Below are 21,826 nucleotides of genomic sequence, written 5' to 3' on the forward strand. Positions count from 1 at the left end.
CAGAATAACATATATTATGTATTCCTCCACATGTATAAATTCAGAATAATATATATATATATATATATATATATATATAAAATGTTTTCCTCTACATGTATAAATTCAGAATAACATATATTATTTATTCCTCCACATGTATAAATTCAGAATAACATATATTATTTCTTCCTCCACATGTATAAATTCAGAATAACATATATTATTTTTTCCTCTACATGTATAAATTCAGAATAACATATATTATTTATTCCTCCACATGTATAAATTCAGAATAACATATATTATTTCTTCCTCCACATGTATAAATTCAGAATAACATATATTATTTTTTCCTCTACATGTATAAATTCAGAATAACATATTATTTATTCCTCCACATGTATAAATTCAGAATAACATATATTATTTTTTCCTCTACATGTATAAATTCAGAATAACATATTATTTCTTCCTCCACATGTATAAATTCAGAATAACATATATTATTTCTTCCTCCACATGTATAAATTCAGAATAATATATATATTTGTTTCCTCCACATGTATAAATTCAGAATAACATATATTATTTTTTCCTCCACATGTATAAATTCAGAATAACATATATTATTTTTTCCTCCACATGTATAAATTCAGAATAACACATATTATTTATTCCTCCACATGTATAAATTCAGAATAACATATATTATTTATTCCTCCACATGTATAAATTCAGAATAATATATATATATATATATATATATATATATAAAATGTTTTCCTCTACATGTATAAATTCAGAATAACATATTATTTATTCCTCCACATGTATAAATTCAGAATAACATATATTATGTATTCCTCCACATGTATAAATTCAGAATAACATATATTATTTATTCCTCCACATATATAAATTCAGAATAACATATATTATTTATTCCTCCACATGTATAAATTCAGAATAATATATATATATATATATATATATATATATATATATATATATATATATATATATAAAATGTTTTCCTCTACATGTATAAATTCAGAATAACATATTATTTATTCCTCCACATGTATAAATTCAGAATAACATATATTATTTATTCCTCCACATGTATAAATTCAGAATAACATATATTTATTCCTCCACATGTATAAATTCAGAATAACATATATTATTTTTTCCTCCACATGTATAAATTCAGAATAACATATATTATTTATTCCTCCACATGTATAAATTCAGAATAACACATATTATTTTTTCCTCCACATGTATAAATTCAGAATAACATATATTATTTATTCCTCCACATGTATAAATTCAGAATAACATATATTATTTATTCCTCCACATGTATAAATTCAGAATAACATATATTATTTTTTCCTCCACATGTATAAATTCAGAATAACATATATTATTTATTCCTCAAAGACAACATCGACGATCCCACCGGAAACTTCCGAGGAACGCCGCTCACCGGCTGGAAGGTGTTCCTGCTGCTGCTGTGCGCCCTGCTGGGCATCGTGGTGTGTGCTGTGGTGGGAGCTGTGGTGTTCCAGAAGAGGCAGGAGAGGAACAAGAGGTTTTACTGAGAGGAGGAGGAGGAGAACGAGGAGGAGAACCTTCTCAAGAGAGGCGTTGGTTCTGGAACAAACTGTTTTCGGATGTGACGGCGGATTCAATGTGAATTATTTTCTTACGATTGTACAAATGTTTATATCTTTTTTGGAGGCGTTTGGAGGTGAAGTGGCGGCGACACACCAAACGACCAACCGGTGGCGAGCGATGTGATTGGCCCGGATCGATGCTGTATTTGTTCTCCCGTGCATCCATTAGTTTCAGGGTTAGAATAGACGTGACGAGTCCCTAAAGGTCATGAAATGTTTTACCTGGTTTACACGAGTATCTCCACACACACACACACACACACACACACACACACACACGACATTGGACGCCGCCCACATTCAAACTGAATGGAACTGTTTTGTTTGTTTGTTTTTGTTTTAGCAACACTTGCTATGATGTGAATTTCCGCTTCATCCTGTGTTCATTAAAACAGCGCAGGGATTAATTTGATGATATCTCTTTTCCGTGTTTCCGTCGCTTGTTGGGGATTTTAAACTATAACTCAGAATCAGGTCGCTGCTGAGCGTCTTTGGCCGTCCAGGGTTTTAAATGATGGGAAAGGTATTCTCATCAAAATCCGCTGTTTTGTTTCCCGTTTAACCACTTGAGTCGCACCTCGGCATCAAACTTCACCTGTCAGCACTTTGACGTCTTCGGCCCTAATTTTCAAATCGTGGAGTTTGATTTTTTTTTTATATTTAAAAATAAGAAAATATATATTCTTTTTTTATTGATTACACAAATATATATTCTAAAAAAATGAATATATATATATATATTCATTTTTTTAGAATATATATTTGTGTAATATATATATATATTTGTGTAATAAAAAAAGAATATATATTTTCTTATTTTTAAATATATATATATATATTTTCAATTAATATATATATATTCTTTTTTTAACTGCGTATATATATTTAAAAAAAAGAATATTTGTTCTTTTTTTTTAAATATATATATATATATATTATTTTTTTTTGTTTCTCAATGAATTGGCACCAGAAAATATTAAATGATTAAATATTCAGTATTAAACACCCATCGTCGTTCCACGAGAACCAGGTGATTATTGCCCCTTTTGTCTTTGGTTTCATAAACAATTCATTATCAAAGTAGTTTTCATGTACTTTTATGAAATGTAACATTCAGGGCGGCGCTAAAGTGTCACAGCAGATGTCTGGATCTGGGGGACTAAACCCTTAAAACGAGTAAATGTCAGCGCCACGCGTCCAATGAGAGTGAAGCTCCTCCCCTGTGTTGCATCAGAGATAAAGGGGCGGGACAAACGGGGACATGTTGCGTCATCACGCCGTTTACCGTGGGTCAAATATGCTCTTACCAACGACACGTCACAGGCGGAAATATATTTGATGATGCTTTTTTTTTTTTTTTCAGGGTGTTTTTTGAGCAGCATTTGTTTTGTTTTCTATCCAGAATATGCCTTTGTTGTTTTTCTATGTGTGTGTTGGGTTATTAATGCTGAATTGTGACTTGAATTAACTCTTTCACTTTAATGAATGTTGGAATCTAATATTAACCGCTCCATAAAACCAGTGACTAATGAAATGATATCGCTATGGTGACCAGGAATGATTTCAGATTGTCCAGGAATGATTTGGAATGATTTCAGATCGTCCAGGAATGATTTGGAATGATTTCAGAACATCCAGGAATGATTTCAGAACGTCCAGGAATGATTTGGAATGATTTCAGAACATCCACGAATGATTTCAGAACGTCCAGGAATGATTTGGAATGATTTCAGAATATCCAGGAATGATTTGGAATGATTTCAGATCGTCCAGGAATGATTTGGAATGATTTCAGAACATCCAGGAATGATTTCAGAACGTCCAGGAATGATTTGGAATGATTTCAGAACATCCAGGAATGATTTGGAATGATTTCAGAACATCCAGGAATGATTTGGAATGATTTCAGAACGTCCAGGAATGATTTCTTTCAATATCAACTGTTGATTCTTTTTAATTTCTCACCTTCCATGATGTTTCTTTCCCGTTTGGTTCAAAAATGCTGAAAGTAAAATTAAGGATTTGATGACCACACGCGTGTTGTTCTCTTTCAGCTCGAGTCTTCTTCTCCCGCGAAGAAATGTGATTTCATTTTAATCACATTTAGGTAGATTAGAAACTAAAAAGTTAAATTGGGACAAATTCACAGTAAAACAGACGCTGGAGTATTGAAGCGTTATCAGGATTACGAGTGTTTATTAGGATTTATTAAAGTGCTACAAAGATTACGTGCATATTATATTAATGTATCTGTATTATCATGTAAACAGTATTCTGATGTTGTAGCTGTTTAATCAATAGACACGTCATATTTCATAAGGTCACATGCATATAGCTGTCAAAATCAGTGTTTTCCATAATAAATTATATATCAACTATAAAGTATACATATACAGCATATTGCAAATCCTCCAGTAGAAAACAAATACAGTAAATATTGATTTACATGAGTTGGTTAAAGTTCTTCTTTTCACGGGTCTAGTAGCAAACGTTGGATAACGTGAGATAAAAAAATCTATGGATATAAAGGTGTATAATCAATAACTTAAATTGGTGTTATTTTTTTTTGTATTCTCAGAATATCTCATATTTGTGCAAATATACAGCACAAATATGAGATGACCAATTATGTGCTGCCTCTTTCATCCACAAGATGGTGCCAAAGTATTGATTATCATCTTCTGCCAGACCGTGTGTGTGTGCGTGTCTTTGTGTGTGTGTGTGCGTGTGTGTGTACATAAAGTAGGCCACTGGTCAGTGTCTTATTCCAAGTAACCCAAACATTTTTCAAAGATTTGCTCTCAATTTTAGAAAATCTTTTCCATAAATAAATCAGTATTTGTATCTTATCTTATCAGCTGCTACTACCACACACACACACACACATCCAGGCTGAGATTTAATAAAGATCATGTCTCACATTAAATATCCTCTCATCTCACATTAAAGATCCTCTCATCTCACATTAAAGATCCTCTCTGTTCATCTCTCATAATTTTTACCCCACGCGTGAATACACGGTGCTCATCACGGTGCTCATCACGGTGCTCAACACGGTGCTCATCATGGTGCTCATCACGGTGCTCATCACGGTGCTCATCACGGTGCTCAACACGGTGCTCATCACGGTGCTCATCACGGTGCTCATCACGGTGCTCAACACGGTGCTCATCACGGTGCTCATCACGGTGCTCATCACGGTGCTCAACACGGTGCTCATCACGGTGCTCATCACGGTGCTCAACACGGTGCTCATCATGGTGCTCATCACGGTGCTCAACACGGTGCTCATCACGGTGCTCAACACGGTGCTCAACACGGTGCTCATCACGGTGCTCAACACGGTGCTCATCACGGTGCTCAACACGGTGCTCAACACGGTGCTCAACACGGTGCTCATCACGGTGCTCAACACGGTGCTCAACACGGTGCTCATCACGGTGCTCAACACGGTGCTCATCACGGTGCTCATCACGGTGCTCATCACGGTGCTCAACACGGTGCTCAACACGGTGCTCATCACGGTGCTCATCACGGTGCTCAACACGGTGCTCAACACGGTGCTCATCACGGTGCTCAACACGGTGCTCAACACGGTGCTCAACACGGTGCTCATCACGGTGCTCAACACGGTGCTCAACACGGTGCTCAACACGGTGCTCATCACGGTGCTCATCACGGTGCTCAACACGGTGCTCAACACGGTGCTCATCACGGTGCTCAACACGGTGCTCAACACGGTGCTCAACACGGTGCTCATCACGGTGCTCAACACGGTGCTCAACACGGTGCTCAACACGGTGCTCAACACGGTGCTCATCACGGTGCTCAACACGGTGCTCAACACGGTGCTCATCACGGTGCTCAACACGGTGCTCATCACGGTGCTCAACACGGTGCTCAACACGGTGCTCAACACGGTGCTCAACACGGTGCTCATCACGGTGCTCAACACGGTGCTCAACACGGTGCTCATCACGGTGCTCAACACGGTGCTCAACACGGTGCTCATCACGGTGCTCAACACGGTGCTCATCACGGTGCTCATCACGGTGCTCAACACGGTGCTCATCATGGTGCGTCAAAAACATAATAATAACAAAAATAATACAAACTAATATGAATTCTGTGGCCTCGAAGCGACGGGAGAAAAAACACCAAACAAAACACCTCTGGGCTCCGGTGCTTTGTTCGTAAAGTGTTTCGTAATCAGAGGTCGGGTCGGTGACGTTCACGAGTTGAAGGACTTCCTGTTCCTTTCCGTGGAAACTCAGAACTCTCTGGAAGCACTTGAGACACGACTCGAGGAGCATGAAGGTCATTCTGACCCAACGTGAAGTATGGAAGGCTTCCAGCTGTGTTCACAAACTAACCAAGAGTTAATAGAAGTGCTGATGTGGTACACAATGTCGTAATGTGGCCGGTAGTCGTGATACTCGTTACTCATAAATCTCCATCTGAGACCTAAATGAAGGATTAGTCGACTTTCAGAGGAGCGAACATTAATCAAGTTTAAAGCTTTGTTTGTACTCGCGTAGTGAAGCCACATATTCTACCTTTTATTTCTATAGAATGCTTTTAATACTTTACTTTGTTAATTACAGGGTTTGTAAAAAGGTAATAAAGTAGTTAGGTTGGTTTATGTCTTTAAATCTTTGCATCTCATTTTGGTTGTTTGCCCCCTGGTGGTTCCGAGAATAACGCAGCGCATAAAATTCTTTAAGCACATATTGTTCACCTTTTCTGTCTTCTGCTCACTTTTTAGTTTACCTCCCCCCTCCAAAAAAAATAATTAGATAACATTCATTCAAGGAGTGCAGTTTGTGACAGTGTGGGCTCCAGCTCTGACAGAAGGGGCGGGGCTTAGCCAGGGGGTCAGTTGCATGCCTCCCTGTGAGCGACTGTGCAGGCAGAGGCTTGTTCACAGCTTCGGTTTCTCCTCGTCTGGTTTTCACTACGTCGCCGTTGGCCATGACATTCTGTAGTTTTAGTGCTCTGGGTTGAGGATGTTTCTTAACCTGCGTGACCACGCCCCTCAGCACCGATTAGCCCATAATCTATATAATGATGTGGTTTTTACATGTTGCCCTGACAAAAGATCTGACTGCGTCCAAAATGGAAAGTAATCTGTATTTCATGGCTTCATGGGTTTAATTTAAATCCTCGCTATCCCACAATCCATTGCATGCTGCTCAGCTGTTTTGCGACTTAACGAGGGAAGCACTCAAAGTCATAAATGCCGTGTCGTATTTGTGTGGATTTGCCTTCAGGTGGCTGTCAATCTCGTGGGAAATCGTCCCACGTGAACAACACAACGTGCTCTGCTGAGCAGTCCGGACACGTCGTTGACCACGAGCCAGGAGTTCGGTTCACTTCCATTCGTGGCTATCGAGTTCAACCCGAGCACTTAGCGGGGTGGTTTCTTTATGTGGGGGGGGGGGGGGGCATGTGAGGGTGACTTTAAAAGGGGTCGTGGAGAGCGAGACAGAATGCATCACTATAGAGTAAGAACATTAAAAAGTGTAATATTGTTTTGTTCCGTCACCGTGGCGACATATCCCTCCTCCCTTTCTGTTGGACTGTCCGTCGTGAGAATGCAGGATAATTAACGCTCATTCTGTGAGTGACGTTATTAATTAATTAATTGTCTGCAATAACTCAGCCAACTTATTGTCTACGAGAGAAAAGAAGCTCCGCCAGTAACGGGGTCTCCGGCCGATCGATTCAATTTCAGGAGTGAACTTTCCTTCACAGCAGATCAATAATTTAATCGACTTGGATCAGGGCCAAAAACAACCCGGTTTCGACTCCCCTACTCGGGGTCTTTCAATGAAGCTCTGCATCTCGTCGGTTTAGACGTCAAACCGCTTGTTTTGGTTCTTGGACGTCTGTCTTTCCTCCGTCATGTTGCTGTTATGAATATTGTGTCTTCGGGTCTAGTTGTGTTCTCAGTTTGTGCTCCGACAGCGGGCCTGCAGAGTCTGGCAGCAACCCCCCCCAAACCCTCAAACCCCCCAAACCCTCAAACCCCCCCAAATCCTCAAACCCTCAAACCCTCCAAACAAACCACCAAACCCTCCAAACCCTCAAACCCTCAAAACAAACCCTCAAACCCTCAAAACAAACCCTCAAACCCTCCAAACCATCAAACCCTCCACTCCCCCAAAACCCCCAAACCCTCCAAACAAACCCCCAAACCCTCCAAACCCTCAAACCCTCAAAACAAACCCTCAAAACCCTCAAACCCTCAAACTCTCCTATCCCCCAAAACCCCCAAACCCTCAAACCCTCAAAACAAACCCTCAAACCCTCAAAACAAACCCTCCAAACCCTCAAACCCTCAAACCCTCTAAATAAACCCCCAAACCCTCCAAACCCTCAAACCCTCTAAATAAACCCTCAAACCCTTAAACCCTCAAAACAAACCCTCCAAACCCTCAAACCCTCAAACCCTCAAACCCTCCAAACAACCCCCCCCCCCCCCCTCGCCTTGTTCCTACAAGTCTTCTTTGTTTATTTTTTGCTTTATCACAGTTTGTTTCACAAACATTGACGCCTGCGAGACGGGAAAAAAATACGGCCACGGTTGACTTGTCTCTGTCTCAGAATGTGTGTGTGTGTGTGTGTGTGTGTGCGTGCGTGTGTGTGTGTGTGTGTGTGTGTGTGTGTGTGTGCGTGCGTGTGTGAGTGTGTGAGTGCGTGCGTGTGTGTGTGTGTGTGTGTGTGTGTGTGTGTGTGTGTGTCAGAGAGAAAGAGAAGAGCTGCTGGCATGGCTTTTCTTAAGTTAGATTAAGAGGCGTTTCATTAAAGGACGTCCATGGCTGCTCTCGTGTTCTTTCCCCTTCTGGCTCTTTATTTGTTTATAAAGCCCCCCCCCCCCCCCCCCCCCCCCCCCCACCACACTCTGGTTTTATTGGGCCACTGTGGACGTCGTTATAAATCAATAAGCCGGGCTACTTTACGGTGATATTGGACTTGTTTTGAATTCATCATATCACAATATACAGCTTTTCAATACAAAATGATATAGTGACATTAACAACTGCAGATTACTGAAAAACAACTATGGTTTTTTATTGAAGACAAAATGTCAAATTATTAGACAAATATTCTAATAATGTCTAATAAAGTTTAGTTTTTTTATTTAAAAAAGAGACAGAAAGACCTAAAATTCCACTAAAACGAATAAAAACCTCAAGTTTTTGTGTGATTCACCAAACGTGACCAATTTCTGGATGATGTGACGATGGATAAATTAGAAGAGAAGAAGAAGGAGAAGAAGAAGGAGGAAAAGAAGAAGCAGCTGCAGCAGTTATTTCATTTTGTTTATTCAGACCGAATTGTTAAAAAAAAAAAAAAGCATTTGAGAAATAAACAATGTGGAACAAACAGTCATGGTTTCAATGGATTACAGCAGCAAAGGGGTTAAAGTGCACAAAAATAAAATTATATGAATAAGAAACAGTAAAAAAGTAGAAGAATCTCCAGTAACTGAATATAATATATACACAGGCAGAATAAATATAGCTATAAGCTGTAGAATAGTGATATTTCTTAGATTCCATTGTTATAGAATAATAAAATAAAGTAGCAGTGAGGTAACGGACATGAAGGTATCTCCTCCTGTAATATTAATCCCTCTGAGTGGGACACGACACTCTAGAAGGTGTTCTCACTCCAGAGTTTCAAGTCTTTGCGTGTTGATTCGGACAGAAAAGTGCTCTGAAAACCGCTCGGTATGCTTTGATGTCCTGAAGCTCCTCACGGTGGAGCTCCTCTTTGTTACGGTGAAGCTCCTCTTTGTTACGGTGAAGCTCCTCTTTGTTACGGTGAAGCTCCTCTTTGTTACGGTGGAGCTCCTCTTTGTTACGGTGAAGCTCCTCATCGTTACAGTGAAGCTCCTCTTTGTTACGGTGAAGCTCCTCTTTGTTACGGTGGAGCTCCTCTTCGTTATGGTGAAGCTCCTCATCGTTACAGTGAAGCTCCTCTGTGTTACGGTGGAGCTCCTCTTTGTTACGGTGAAGCTCCTCATCGTTACAGTGAAGCTCCTCTTTGTTACGGTGGAGCTCCTCTTTGTTACGGTGGAGCTCCTCTTCGTTACGGTGGAGCTCCTCTTCGTTACGGTGAAGCTCCTCTTCGTTACGGTGAAGCTCCTCTTTGTTACGGTGGAGCTCCTCTTCGTTACGGTGGAGCTCCTCTTTGTTACGGTGAAGCTCCTCTTTGTTACGGTGAAGCTCCTCATCGTTACGGTGGAGCTCCTCTTTGTTACGGTGAAGCTCCTCTTCGTTACGGTGAAGCTCCTCTTCGTTACGGTGGAGCTCCTCTTTGTTACGGTGAAGCTCCTCTTTGTTACGGTGGAGCTCCTCTTTGTTACGGTGGAGCTCCTCTTTGTTACGGTGAAGCTCCTCTTTGTTACGGTGGAGCTCCTCTTTGTTACGGTGAAGCTCCTCTTTGTTACGGTGGAGCTCCTCTTTGTTACGGTGAAGCTCCTCATCGTTACGGTGGAGCTCCTCTTTGTTACGGTGAAGCTCCTCTTTGTTACGGTGAAGCTCCTCTTTGTTACGGTGGAGCTCCTCTTTGTTACGGTGGAGCTCCTCTTTGTTACGGTGGAGCTCCTCTTTGTTACGGTGGAGCTCCTCATCGTTACGGTGGAGCTCCTCTTCGTTACGGTGGAGCTCCTCTTTGTTACGGTGAAGCTCCTCATCATTACAGTGGAGCTCCTCTTTGTTACGGTGGAGCTCCTCTTTGTTACGGTGGAGCTCCTCATCGTTACGGTGAAGCTCCTCTTTGTTACGGTGGAGCTCCTCATCGTTACGGTGAAGCTCCTCTTCGTTACGGTGGAGCTCCTCATCGTTACGGTGGAGCTCCTCATCGTTACGGTGGAGCTCCTCTTTGTTACGGTGGAGCTCCTCTTCGTTACGGTGGAGCTCCTCATCGTTACGGTGAAGCTCCTCTTCGTTACGGTGGAGCTCCTCTTCGTTACGGTGAAGCTCCTCTTCGTTACGGTGGAGCTCCTTTTTGTTACGGTGGAGCTCCTCATCGTTACGGTGGAGCTCCTCTTTGTTACGGTGGAGCTCCTCTTTGTTACGGTGGAGCTCCTCATCGTTACGGTGAAGCTCCTCTTTGTTACGGTGGAGCTCCTCATCGTTACGGTGAAGCTCCTCATCGTTACGGTGAAGCTCCTCTTTGTTACGGTGGAGCTCCTTATCGTTACGGTGAAGCTCCTCTTCGTTACGGTGGAGCTCCTCATCGTTACGGTGGAGCTCCTCATCGTTACGGTGAAGCTCCTCTTCGTTACGGTGGAGCTCCTCATCATTACAGTGGAGCTCCTCTTTGTTATGGTGAAGCTCCTCATCATTACAGTGGAGCTCCTCATCGTTACGGTGAAGCTCCTCTTCGTTACGGTGGAGCTCCTCATCATTACAGTGGAGCTCCTCTTTGTTATGGTGAAGCTCCTCATCATTACAGTGGAGCTCCTCTTTGTTACGGTGGAGCTCCTCTTCGTTACGGTGGAGCTCCTCTTTGTTACGGTGGAGCTCCTCATCGTTACGGTGGAGCTCCTCTTTGTTACGGTGGAGCTCCTCATCGTTACGGTGGAGCTCCTCATCGTTACGGTGGAGCTCCTCTTTGTTACGGTGGAGCTCCTCTTTGTTACGGTGGAGCTCCTCTTTGTTACGGTGGAGCTCCTCATCGTTACGGTGGAGCTCCTCTTTGTTACGGTGGAGCTCCTCTTTGTTACGGTGGAGCTCCTCTTCGTTACGGTGGAGCTCCTCATCGTTACGGTGAAGCTCCTCATCGTTACGGTGAAGCTCCTCTTTGTTACGGTGGAGCTCCTCTTTGTTACGGTGAAGCTCCTCATCGTTACGGTGGAGCTCCTCATCGTTACGGTGGAGCTCCTCATCGTTACGGTAAAGCTCCTCTTCGTTACGGTGGAGCTCCTCATCGTTACGGTGGAGCTCCTCATCGTTACGGTGGAGCTCCTCTTTGTTTGGGAGTCCAACCTCAATATTTAGACGGGCGCTGCAGTGAATACTAAATCTGATGCGTCCGTCTTTCCCTGAACTTAATTAAGATGTTTTTAAAGGTTTAATTTAACAAGTGAACGTTGAACGAGAAATGAGAAGTAACTTTTAATAAGATGAACACACAAAGCTCATTAGTTTGAGTTGGTGGAGACCAAACTGGAGCTTTAAGGAGAGTTGATATTGGACGTCCAGCATGTGAGTGTGTGTGTGTGTGTGTGTGTGTGTGTGTGTGTGTGTGTGTGTGTGAACTCTGACATGGAGTGACTCGGAGGAATTTATGACACTATAAACACAAACATTTTAACATGTAAATTATCTCGCTGGCCGTAAATCCTCCGATCTGCTCCTCCCCTCACAAACTAAGAGGAAAACACTCCTAATCACTCCTTTTCCTTAAGTCCTTGTTCTTCACCTCCTTTTCTTCTCCATCCATCCTTCTCCTTTTCCTTAAGTCCTTGTTCTTCACCTCCTTTTCTTCTCCATCCATCCTTCTCCTTTTCCTTAAGTCCTTGTTCTTCACCTCCTTTTCTTCTCCATCCATCCTTCTCCTTTTCCTTAAGTCCTTGTTCTTCACCTCCTTTTCTTCTCCATCCATCCTTCTCCTTTTCCTTAAGTCCTTGTTCTTCACCTCCTTTTCTTCTCCATCCATCCTTCTCCTTTTCCTTAAATCCTTGTTCTTCACCTCCTGTCATTTATCTCTAACCTTCTCTTTGACCTACTAATTTTCTCTCCTCCCGCAGTCCCCACGTTATCCTCTTCTCTCTCCTCTCATCCTTCCTTCCTTCCTTCCTTCCTTCCTTCCTTCCACGCGAGTCAAGCGTGCGGTTGACAGACCAATCACAGGCGTGAACCTGATCTCCCTCCTCCTTTCTTCTCCTTCTCCATCTCTCTTTATATTTTATGTTTCACACCAGATTTCCCATAATCTTCCCTTGGACATTCATCCCTTTGTTTCTAACCAGTTAGATTTGATTACTGGTTTCCTTAAATCTCCTTTAGAATCACAGTGTTCACAGACTGTTGACTCACTGGCTGACTGGTTCTCCTGCCTTTATAATAGTGAGGTACACCGCGGAGCAGCACGGTACTGTTCCCAGGTCAGCAGGTTGTGTGACTGAAGCTTTGGACTCACGCCAGCTCCATATTTAATTGCACTAAAATGCAACAGTTAGGCTAATATAATACACACATCAATCCACATTCCTAATTCATGCCTTGTTCTATATTAACCGCGTTCACAGATTTCAAGTGTTGGAAAATCATTTAATAATTAAAGATTCTTGCTCGTTTTCAAGGTGCAATTGTTGTCATTCTTACAACGGCAAGGTTGCGCAACAAATTGCAAGTCGTTGGGCGGCATGTTGTCACCACAAGTGAGTCAAACTTTCTTTTTTTTTAAAAGAACGTGGAAACTTTTCTTTTCTATAACCACTAAATTATAATTAAATTGGATCGAAACCATTCATTTCTGCTCTGGACGGCGTCATAATAATACAAAATAGAAAATAATAAGAACTAGACACATGTAAACTGGGCAAGTGGAACCATTTTAAATGCACGTTATTTAAAAAAAATATATGAATTCAGGTGATCTGAGCTGATAGGTGTAACTCTTTGAGCACCGGCATCGGATTTCACCTTATTGAAGACACAAAGGCTTTGAAGCAGGGGAAGTGAGGGGCGTGGCCCTAAATGATTGGGTGTGAAAGTAATCCTCCAACTACTAAGAGAGAGTGTGTGTGTGTGTGTGTGTGTGTGTGTGTGTGTGTGTGTGTGTGTGTGTGTGTGCGTCTTCAAAGTAGGGGAAAATGTGAGTTCATGCAAGTAGAGTAGACAATGAAGGAACCAGATGAAGTGGGTGAATGAGTTAAAGACTGTACAGACAACAATACAACAATACAGCGCACAATGCCACACAACAGGACCCACTCGGGTCCATTCAACAGGACCTTCTGTCTGGGTCGGCTGTGGCTGCAGGGATCAGGTGTTTACCCAAAGCCGGGGGGGGGGGGGGCATCATCGTCGTCCTTGGCTGAAAGTCTACGGTTGACCTCTTTTCGGATGTCCTTGGCGCGCTAGTGGAGATTAACCTCGAGTGTCACCACGAGGTTTATTTTGATAGTGACAGGATGTTGACACGAGGAAACGGACCGACTGTGATTTCCTTTGTTTCGCTGGCGTGGAGGTGAAGATGGAGATCAAGTGTGCGGCCATGTTGTGAGAGTCCGGAGAAGAGGGGTCTCGTCAACGAGGAGCGCGACGGACCGGTGCCGCCGCACGGGGGTGAAGTGTGTCCAGGAATGGGCTCAACTGGTGTCACTGGTGAGGGCCGGTGATGGTGGGGTTGGATGTCAGGATGTTGTGCATGAGATGGATCGGATGGGGAGGCGTCCGGATCGCCTGGATGCCGTCGGGGGGTGTTAAAGGCGGAGCTTATTAAGATATTGTGGCTGTGTGAGTTGTAGAAAGCTCCAGGTCTTCCGGGTGTCTTCCGGGTGCCTGTAGCTCGTCTTACAGCCGCCGAGCTGCCACCAAACCTGCTCCTCCGTGAAGGAAAAGTAATTAAAAAGGTTCATGCTTGTGTGTGTTCCTCAGGCCTGTAGAGTAAAATGACATTCATTTGGTAAAACAAGCTTTTGAGACTTCATAGTTCCATCTGTGAGGGAAAAAACATGAACATTTGCAGATGTTCTCCTCTTCCTCTTCTGTTTGAAGATATAAAAAAAACACAGCTGAGACTTCGAAAGCTCGAGTCTGAAAGGAAAAACTCAAAATGAAGAGGCTCGTTTTTTTTCCACGTGGTCTTTGAAAAAGCACAACATGACAAAAGAGAGACACTTCCACCAAATAGAATTGGTTTTCTTTGGAGACTTTTATTTCTCTTTGTCCCAGACAGAGTTGGCGTCACGTGTTGGGGGAACGCGTGACGAGTTGCGCAACACCGCTCAAAACACCTGCACGCTGCTTTTGTCTGTTCTGACGTGACGAGAGACCGAAGTGTGAAGAAGTAATTCACTTTTTTCAATCCTGCAGTCTTCAGACGGGATGCAGCCAACGTGGGACCCTCTGTCTCGGACAAAGAGAAACAAAAGTCATCATGCATCATTGTGTGGTCATTATGCATCATTGTGTTCATTTTGCATCATAATGTGTTCATTTTGCATCATTGTGTGTTCATTTTGCATCATTGTGTGTTCATTTTGCATCATTATGTGTTCATTTTGCATCATTGTGTGTTCATTTTGCATCATTGTGTTCATTTTGCATCATAATGTGTTCATTTTGCATCATTGTGTGTTCATTTTGCATCATTGTGTGTTCATTTTGCATCATTATGTTCATTTTGCATCATAATGTGTTCATTTTGCATCATTGTGTGTTCACTTTGCATCATAATGTGTTCATTTTGCATCATTATTCGGTTATTTTGCATCATTGTGGTCATTATGTGTTCATTTTGCATGATTGTGTGTTCATTTTGCATCATTATGTTGTCATTTTGCATCATAGTGTGTTCATTTTGCATCATTATGTGTTCATTTTGCATCATTGTGTGTTCATTTTGCATCATTGTGTGTTCATTTTGCATCATAATGTGTTCATTTTGCATCATTGTGTTCATTTTGCATCATTGTGTGTTCATTTTGCATCATTATGTGCTGATTTTGCATCATTATGTTGTCATTTTGCATCATTATGTGTTCATTTTGCATCATTGTGTGTTCATTTTGCATCATTATGTTGTCATTTTGCATCATAATGTGTTCATTTTGCATCATTGTGTGTTCATTTTGCATCATAATGTGTTCATTTTGCATCATTATTCGGTTATTTTGCATCATTGTGGTCATTATGTGTTCATTTTGCATGATTGTGTGTTCATTTTGCATCATTATGTTGTCATTTTGCATCATAGTGTGTTCATTTTGCATCATTGTGTGTTCATTTTGCATCATTGTGTGTTCATTTTGCATCATTGTGTTCATTTTGCATCATTATGTGCTAATTTTGCATCATTATGTTGTCATTTTGCATCATTATGTGTTCATTTTGCATCATAATGTGTTCATTTTGCATCATTGTGTTCATTTTGCATCATTGTGTGTTCATTTTGCATCATAATGTGTTCATTTTGCATCATTGTGTTCATTTTGCATCATTATGTGCTCATTTTGCATCATTATGTTGTCATTTTGCATCATTTTGCATCATAATGTGTTCATTTTGCATCATTGTGTTCATTTTGCATCATTGTGTGTTCATTTTGCATCATTATGTGCTCATTTTGCATCATTGTGTGTTCATTTTGCATCATTATGTGTTCATTTTGCATCATTATGTGCTCATTTTGCCTACATTTGTGTCTGTTTTGTGTCTACTTGTCATGTTTAGGGATACACCGATACCGATATCGGGCCAGTACTAACTCAAAAAGCTCGGTCAAATATAAGGAGCCAAGTTTATATACTATGCACATTATATATACTGGTATTTTAATTCTGACCTGCATTAAAAAGGTTCACGCCTGAAGATTTAATATTCTTTGCCAAGTTGCTGGTGAACTTCAATGAAGTTGCACAATTGGTTCCGATCTAACATATGGAGAACCGAATATCCATTGATCGTCACTATGAAATGTAAAATAAGGCGTTAAGTAGAATACAGTTCTTTTAAAAAAAGGGATTTTCCACATTTCTTGCGGGACCACATAGGTCCAATAAAACCCGTAAAAGGTAGCAGGGAAACTGATGACTCAAAACTTGAACTAATAAAGATTTAAAAACACATATGCATATATAAATGCTACTGTACAGGTAGGTAGAGTATATATTTTTAATTGTACTTGAAATGACCTTCTAACGTAGGTGTGATGGGGATATGGGAGCAAACTAAAGAACAGAGAGATTCTAAATGGGCCATGCAAAGAAAATAGAAAAAGGAGAGGTTTGTTTGCATGCAGACAGATAAAAACAGAAGTAAATAAACTGAGAGAAGATTATGGAGACATGCACTGAACTGTTTTCTTTTATCGTGTCTAACAGACAGCTCCCATGACTTTACAGGTTCGAACAAACCCGTCACGCCTGGAAAGAAGCCGGGTTGCCAAACTACTCGATATTGTCTCAGAGTTGTGGGGATCAGAGTCAACTTGTCAACATCTAAAGCTTTTTTTTTTCTTTTTCTTTTTTTCACCACAGCATCAACAAGGAACAATGAGACTCACTCACAAAAGATGATTGTTCATCTTTGGGAAAAGGCTGCGTTTAGGGATCGCCAGTTGCAATCGAAAACTACAGCTCTCTAATGGGAGATTCCACCCTAAATTTAAAAAAAAAAAGGCAAATCATTAGTGTCCAATCTGTACAATCAGAATCACTGTGTATATTATACGCAGCAAAATCCGGTAGTGTTACTCGGTGTTAATTTTTCCAGTGAAAGATATTTTTTTGAGTTGATCAGTGTTGTTTTGGGGTGTAACTTACGTTGAGAGGCGAGTTAACGCAATTGCACTCCTGACTTCCGGTTTTGTTTTTGTTTTTTTCCTTCATCTGACGGTGACGTCAGAAGAATATTCTTTAATTTTAGGAGGTAAGAGCGAAATATATATTCACTTAACGTTACGCAGGCTGTTTATGTTGATATAAAATGACGTGTTGACGTCATGGGGTTTATTCGTCATTGAGGCTGGTGGCTAATAGCTAGCTAGCTAGCTAACGCAAATTTAGGCTAACTGTGCAAGCAAGAAGTCACCGTTATTTAATTAAGGGGCTTTTTCTCCGGTAGAATATTAAATATATTGCCTCGCTAAGTGTGTTTCAATGTTATTTAGGTGCCCAAAGTTAAATATTGCCAATTAATACATAAAGTATGTAGCTAATACACTTCTAATGTTAAATGTTAGCTAACTTTATCTCACACTGAAAAGTTCTTAACCGGTATTTATAGACTCAGCGTAGTTTAATTTATAATATGAGACCATATACACCTATAGCCTGTAACTTTTGACCACTTGTTTCACTTAAAATATGTTTAATAACTCGATTGCTTTTCGAGAAAGTTGGAACAGCTATTTAAAAAAAAACTATTTCTACAAGATGTCGCCACACCTGTTCAAGAAGAAGTACTTCAGGTCACAGGAAGATTCACACACCTGGAATTCATCAGGTGAGTAACATCTTGTTTGAGTGGCAGTTCTTCTGTCTTCTCTTTTTAGCTAAATGTGTTTACAAGTAAAATAAAATAAACAAATGAGACCCATACGTTCCTTTTTGTTGTTGTCTTCTTACAGTTATGATCCGGAATAAATAATCCACCATGAGGAGACATGGCCAACATCTTCTATCCAGATATACAGGTCGTTTCATATCTCAATACAAATATCACGATATCAGGGATGTCCGTTTTGGTTTATTTTTGCTTTAAATAACCCGACGCCCGTATACACGGTTCATATTTAATAATAATAAAAAGTGGCATGAGAGGTGTTTTTATATCCGTTTTCTATTTTTCCGTTGGCTTTGCTGACGTTTATTGACGCCTTATAATCAGGTCACTGATGCTCCTCCATGATCATCAGCTGATATTCATCATAGCTTTTGGTGGCCTTCGACAATCAATTTGAATTCAAACAATTAGAATAATAATTTGTCCGCTTTCTAGTCCGCTCTTTATTTTTTTGTTTGTTTGTTTACCAGACTTTGTCTTGGAACAATGTGATTTAAAATTAATATCTGTATTATTCTGGAACTAATCCTTTTGGGACCTATTTTGGAAAGTCCTGTTGTTGTTTTTTGGGATGTTGCAGCTGGCTGAACGGTCTGGTGTTGGGACACTTTGTTTTCTTTGGGTGGATGAAGCCGTTAGGATTTTAGTTTCAGACGCTTTAAAGAGAGACAGACCGAAGCCAACAAACATGACGCCGACTCTTTCACAACAGACTTGTCGAGTACTTTTGCATTTCACATTCTGCTCATCATCGGCAGTGACTTGTTGGGAGTGTGTGTGTGTGTGTGTGGGTGTGTGTGGGTGTGTGTGTGTGTGCTTTGGCTGACTAATGTTTTTCTCAATGATCAGACTTCACAGCACAAATAATTACAAGAAATCCAACTTATTATTTCGTGACTCACTTGGTTATTCATAAGTGGCTGTTCAATGTGAAATATATTTCTTCCAAGAAATATGAGTTTTGCCCTCTAATATTGGATCGTAATGGAGCAAAAAATAATCAGATAATCTTATTATTACATCTGCATTTTTTTTCTAATAATTGTAATTATGTTTTTTTTAATGTTTTCCCATGTTTCAAACGGGACTTTGGGTCTAAATCGTCAACATGCACGGTGCCATTGACTCCTCTGCATCCATTGAAAGCGTTGTCCTTTTTCTTTTAATAAAAGGATCTTTTTAAATGACTGCATTCATGTAAATTAACGACATGGGGAAGTACAGTTTAGATATATTCAGCTGCCGCTCGATAAACGGACGCATATCCCAGATTGAGCTGCATTGAAAAGGGAGATATTAAATAACGGACACAGTAAAAGAATAAATACATTAAAAAAACATGCCGCGATAACTTGAGATCCAGAGAACATAACCTAAACTAAATCTTCCCCCTCTGTTTCCTCTTCTGTAGGTTTTGTTTTTCTCTGTTTGCGTGAAATAAAAAGAGTAATTTGATCCGCAGTGTGTAGAAGAGGAGAGTTTATGAAAGAAAAGGACTCATTTGCATGTCGGGGAACGGCTTTCTGAGCTCCGATCGACGTAACGGGGGAGTTCAAAAGATACGAAACCAATATCCTGACCGGAATGACAGAGCACCCAATAAAACTGTCACAAACTATGTGCGAGTGTCTGCAGTGCAAGTGTGTGTGTGTGTGTGTGTACGTGTGTGTGTGGCAGAAAGGAATGGCTGTAACGTGATATGATAATGGTGAAGAGATTACGCGGGGTAAGTGATTTCCCAGTCGACTGTAAAACAAATCCGAAGCGAACATTTGAAGTGTTAACAAAAAAACTTCTGGGTTGGCTTAAAAAAAATGAAAAAACGTTAAAAAAATAAGACGGCGCTAAATGAGCCGTAGGAACAACAACAACGACAACAACAACGACAACAACAACAACGACAACAACGACAACGACAACAACGTACGAGCCGCGTTTAAGATTAACGTGTACAGTGTCCTCTTTGAATGGGGGATTAACATTAAGAGAGAAAGAGCAGGCAGATGGTGCAGAAGCAGGAGGTCGAAGACCGCCCAGACCTCCTGTACGTATATGAGAGAGTGTGTGTGTGTGTGTGTGTGTGTGTGCGTGTGCGTGTGCATGTGTGTGTGATACCAGCAGGTTTCAGGAAGCCGGAGCAAATTCCAGGCAGATCTGCTGGTTCAGACACAGCTATGTTCCACCAACACACCGTCTTCTCTGTCCACTCGTCCATCTGTCTCTCTCTCCTGTCTGTCTGCCTGCCTGCCTGCCTGCCTGCCTGCCTGCCTGTCTGTCTGTCTGTCGCTCTCTCCTGTCTTTCTGTCTGTCTGTCTCTCGTCTGCCAGCCTGCCTCTCTGTCTGTCTGTTTGTCTGTCGCTCTCTCCTGTCTTTCTGTCTGCCTGCCTGCCTGTCTGTCTGCCTGTCTGTCTGTCTGTCTGTCTGTCGCTCTCTCCTGTCTGTCTGTCTGTCTCTGTCTGCCTGCCTGCCTGTCTGTCTGTCGCTCTCTCCTGTCTGTCTGTCTGTCTCTGTCGTCTGTCTGTCTCTGTCTGTCTGCCTGCCTGTATGTCTGTCTGTCTCTCTCTCCTGGCTGCCTGCCTGCCTGCCTGTCTGTCTGTCTGTCGCTCTCTCCTGTCTTTCTGTCTGTCTCTCTCGTCTACCTGCCTGCCTGCCTGTCTGTCTGTCTGTCGCTCTCTCCTGTCTTTCTGTCTGTCTCTCTCGTCTACCTGCCTGTCTGTCTCTCTGTCTGTCTGTCGCTCTCTCCTGTCTTTCTGTCTGCCTGCCTGCCTGTCTGTCTGTCTGTCTGTCTGTCTGTCGCTCTCTCCTGTCTGTCTGTCTGTCTCTGTCTGCCTGCCTGCCTGTCTGTCTGTCGCTCTCTCCTGTCTGTCTGTCTGTCTCTGTCGTCTGTCTGTCTCTGTCTGTCTGCCTGCCTGTATGTCTGTCTGTCTCTCTCTCCTGGCTGCCTGCCTGCCTGCCTGTCTGTCTGTCTGTCTGTCGCTCTCTCCTGTCTTTCTGTCTGTCTCTCTCGTCTACCTGCCTGCCTGCCTGTCTGTCTGTCTGTCGCTCTCTCCTGTCTTTCTGTCTGTCTCTCTCGTCTACCTGCCTGTCTGTCTCTCTGTCTGTCTGTCGCTCTCTCCTGTCTTTCTGTCTGCCTGCCTGCCTGTCTGTCTGTCTGTCTGTCTGTCTGTCTGTCTGTCTGTCTGTCTCTCTCTGTCTGTCTGTCTGTCTCTCCTGTCTGTCTGTCTCTGTCGTCTGTCTGCCTGCCTGTCTTTCTGTCTGTCTGTCTCTCTCTCCTGTCTGTCTCTCTGTCTGCCTGCCTGCCTGCCTGTCTCTCCGTCTGTCTGTCTCTCCTGTCTGTTTGTCTGTCTGTCTGTCTGTCTGCCCGTCTATCTTCCTAATACTATCTGTCTGTCTTCTGTTCCCCTCACTGTTCTACTGGTCCTGCTGGTATTATTATTAAGTTCCCATTCATTCACTGGGATGTGTGTGTGTGTGTGTGTGTGTGTGTGTGTGTGTGTGTGTGTGTGTGTGTGTGCACAATATTTATGGAATGGGTAATTGAAAAACTGAATCATAAAAATTACAATTGTGATAAAACACGGGAATATATTAATAAGTAAAAATGCATCTTCACGGACTTCAAATCTACGAATGTTAACAATCAATAAGAAAAACAACTAATTTTCAGGATTTTTGGAACAAATGAAAACAAAGACTACGGGCTGAAAGCCTCATTAATATTAATATTTATATTAATGCCAAAAGTTCACCAGCACGACATCCGCCTGGAAACTTTTTTTTTTTAGCTGTACGATAACTTTGTTATATTCTAGAGATATTATTGTGGCTCGTTTCCTTTTTCTTTTTTTTTGGAAAGTGTAGCTGCAAAATATATCTTCAAAAAGGATTTTTTTTTTTTTTTTTTTTTAAACG

At 41.5% G+C, this 21,826-nt stretch overlaps 1 protein-coding gene across 2 annotated transcripts in view; it reads left to right on the forward strand.

The window, feature by feature from the left end:
• lman2 (lectin, mannose-binding 2) overlaps window positions 1-2,360 on the forward strand; it is a 10,814-nt gene extending 8,454 nt beyond the window's left edge. For both annotated transcript variants that reach the window (XM_034543602.1, XM_034543603.1), the window contains exon 8: window positions 1,429-2,360. In XM_034543602.1, coding sequence (XP_034399493.1) covers window positions 1,429-1,589 — 161 coding nt within the window. In that variant the 3' untranslated portion in view covers window positions 1,590-2,360. The remainder of the gene's footprint in view (window positions 1-1,428) is intronic.
• Window positions 2,361-21,826: the final 19,466 nt, after the last annotated feature.

Source organism: Cyclopterus lumpus, chromosome 10 (assembly GCF_009769545.1).
Source record: "Cyclopterus lumpus isolate fCycLum1 chromosome 10, fCycLum1.pri, whole genome shotgun sequence".
NCBI lineage: Eukaryota > Metazoa > Chordata > Actinopteri > Perciformes > Cyclopteridae > Cyclopterus > Cyclopterus lumpus.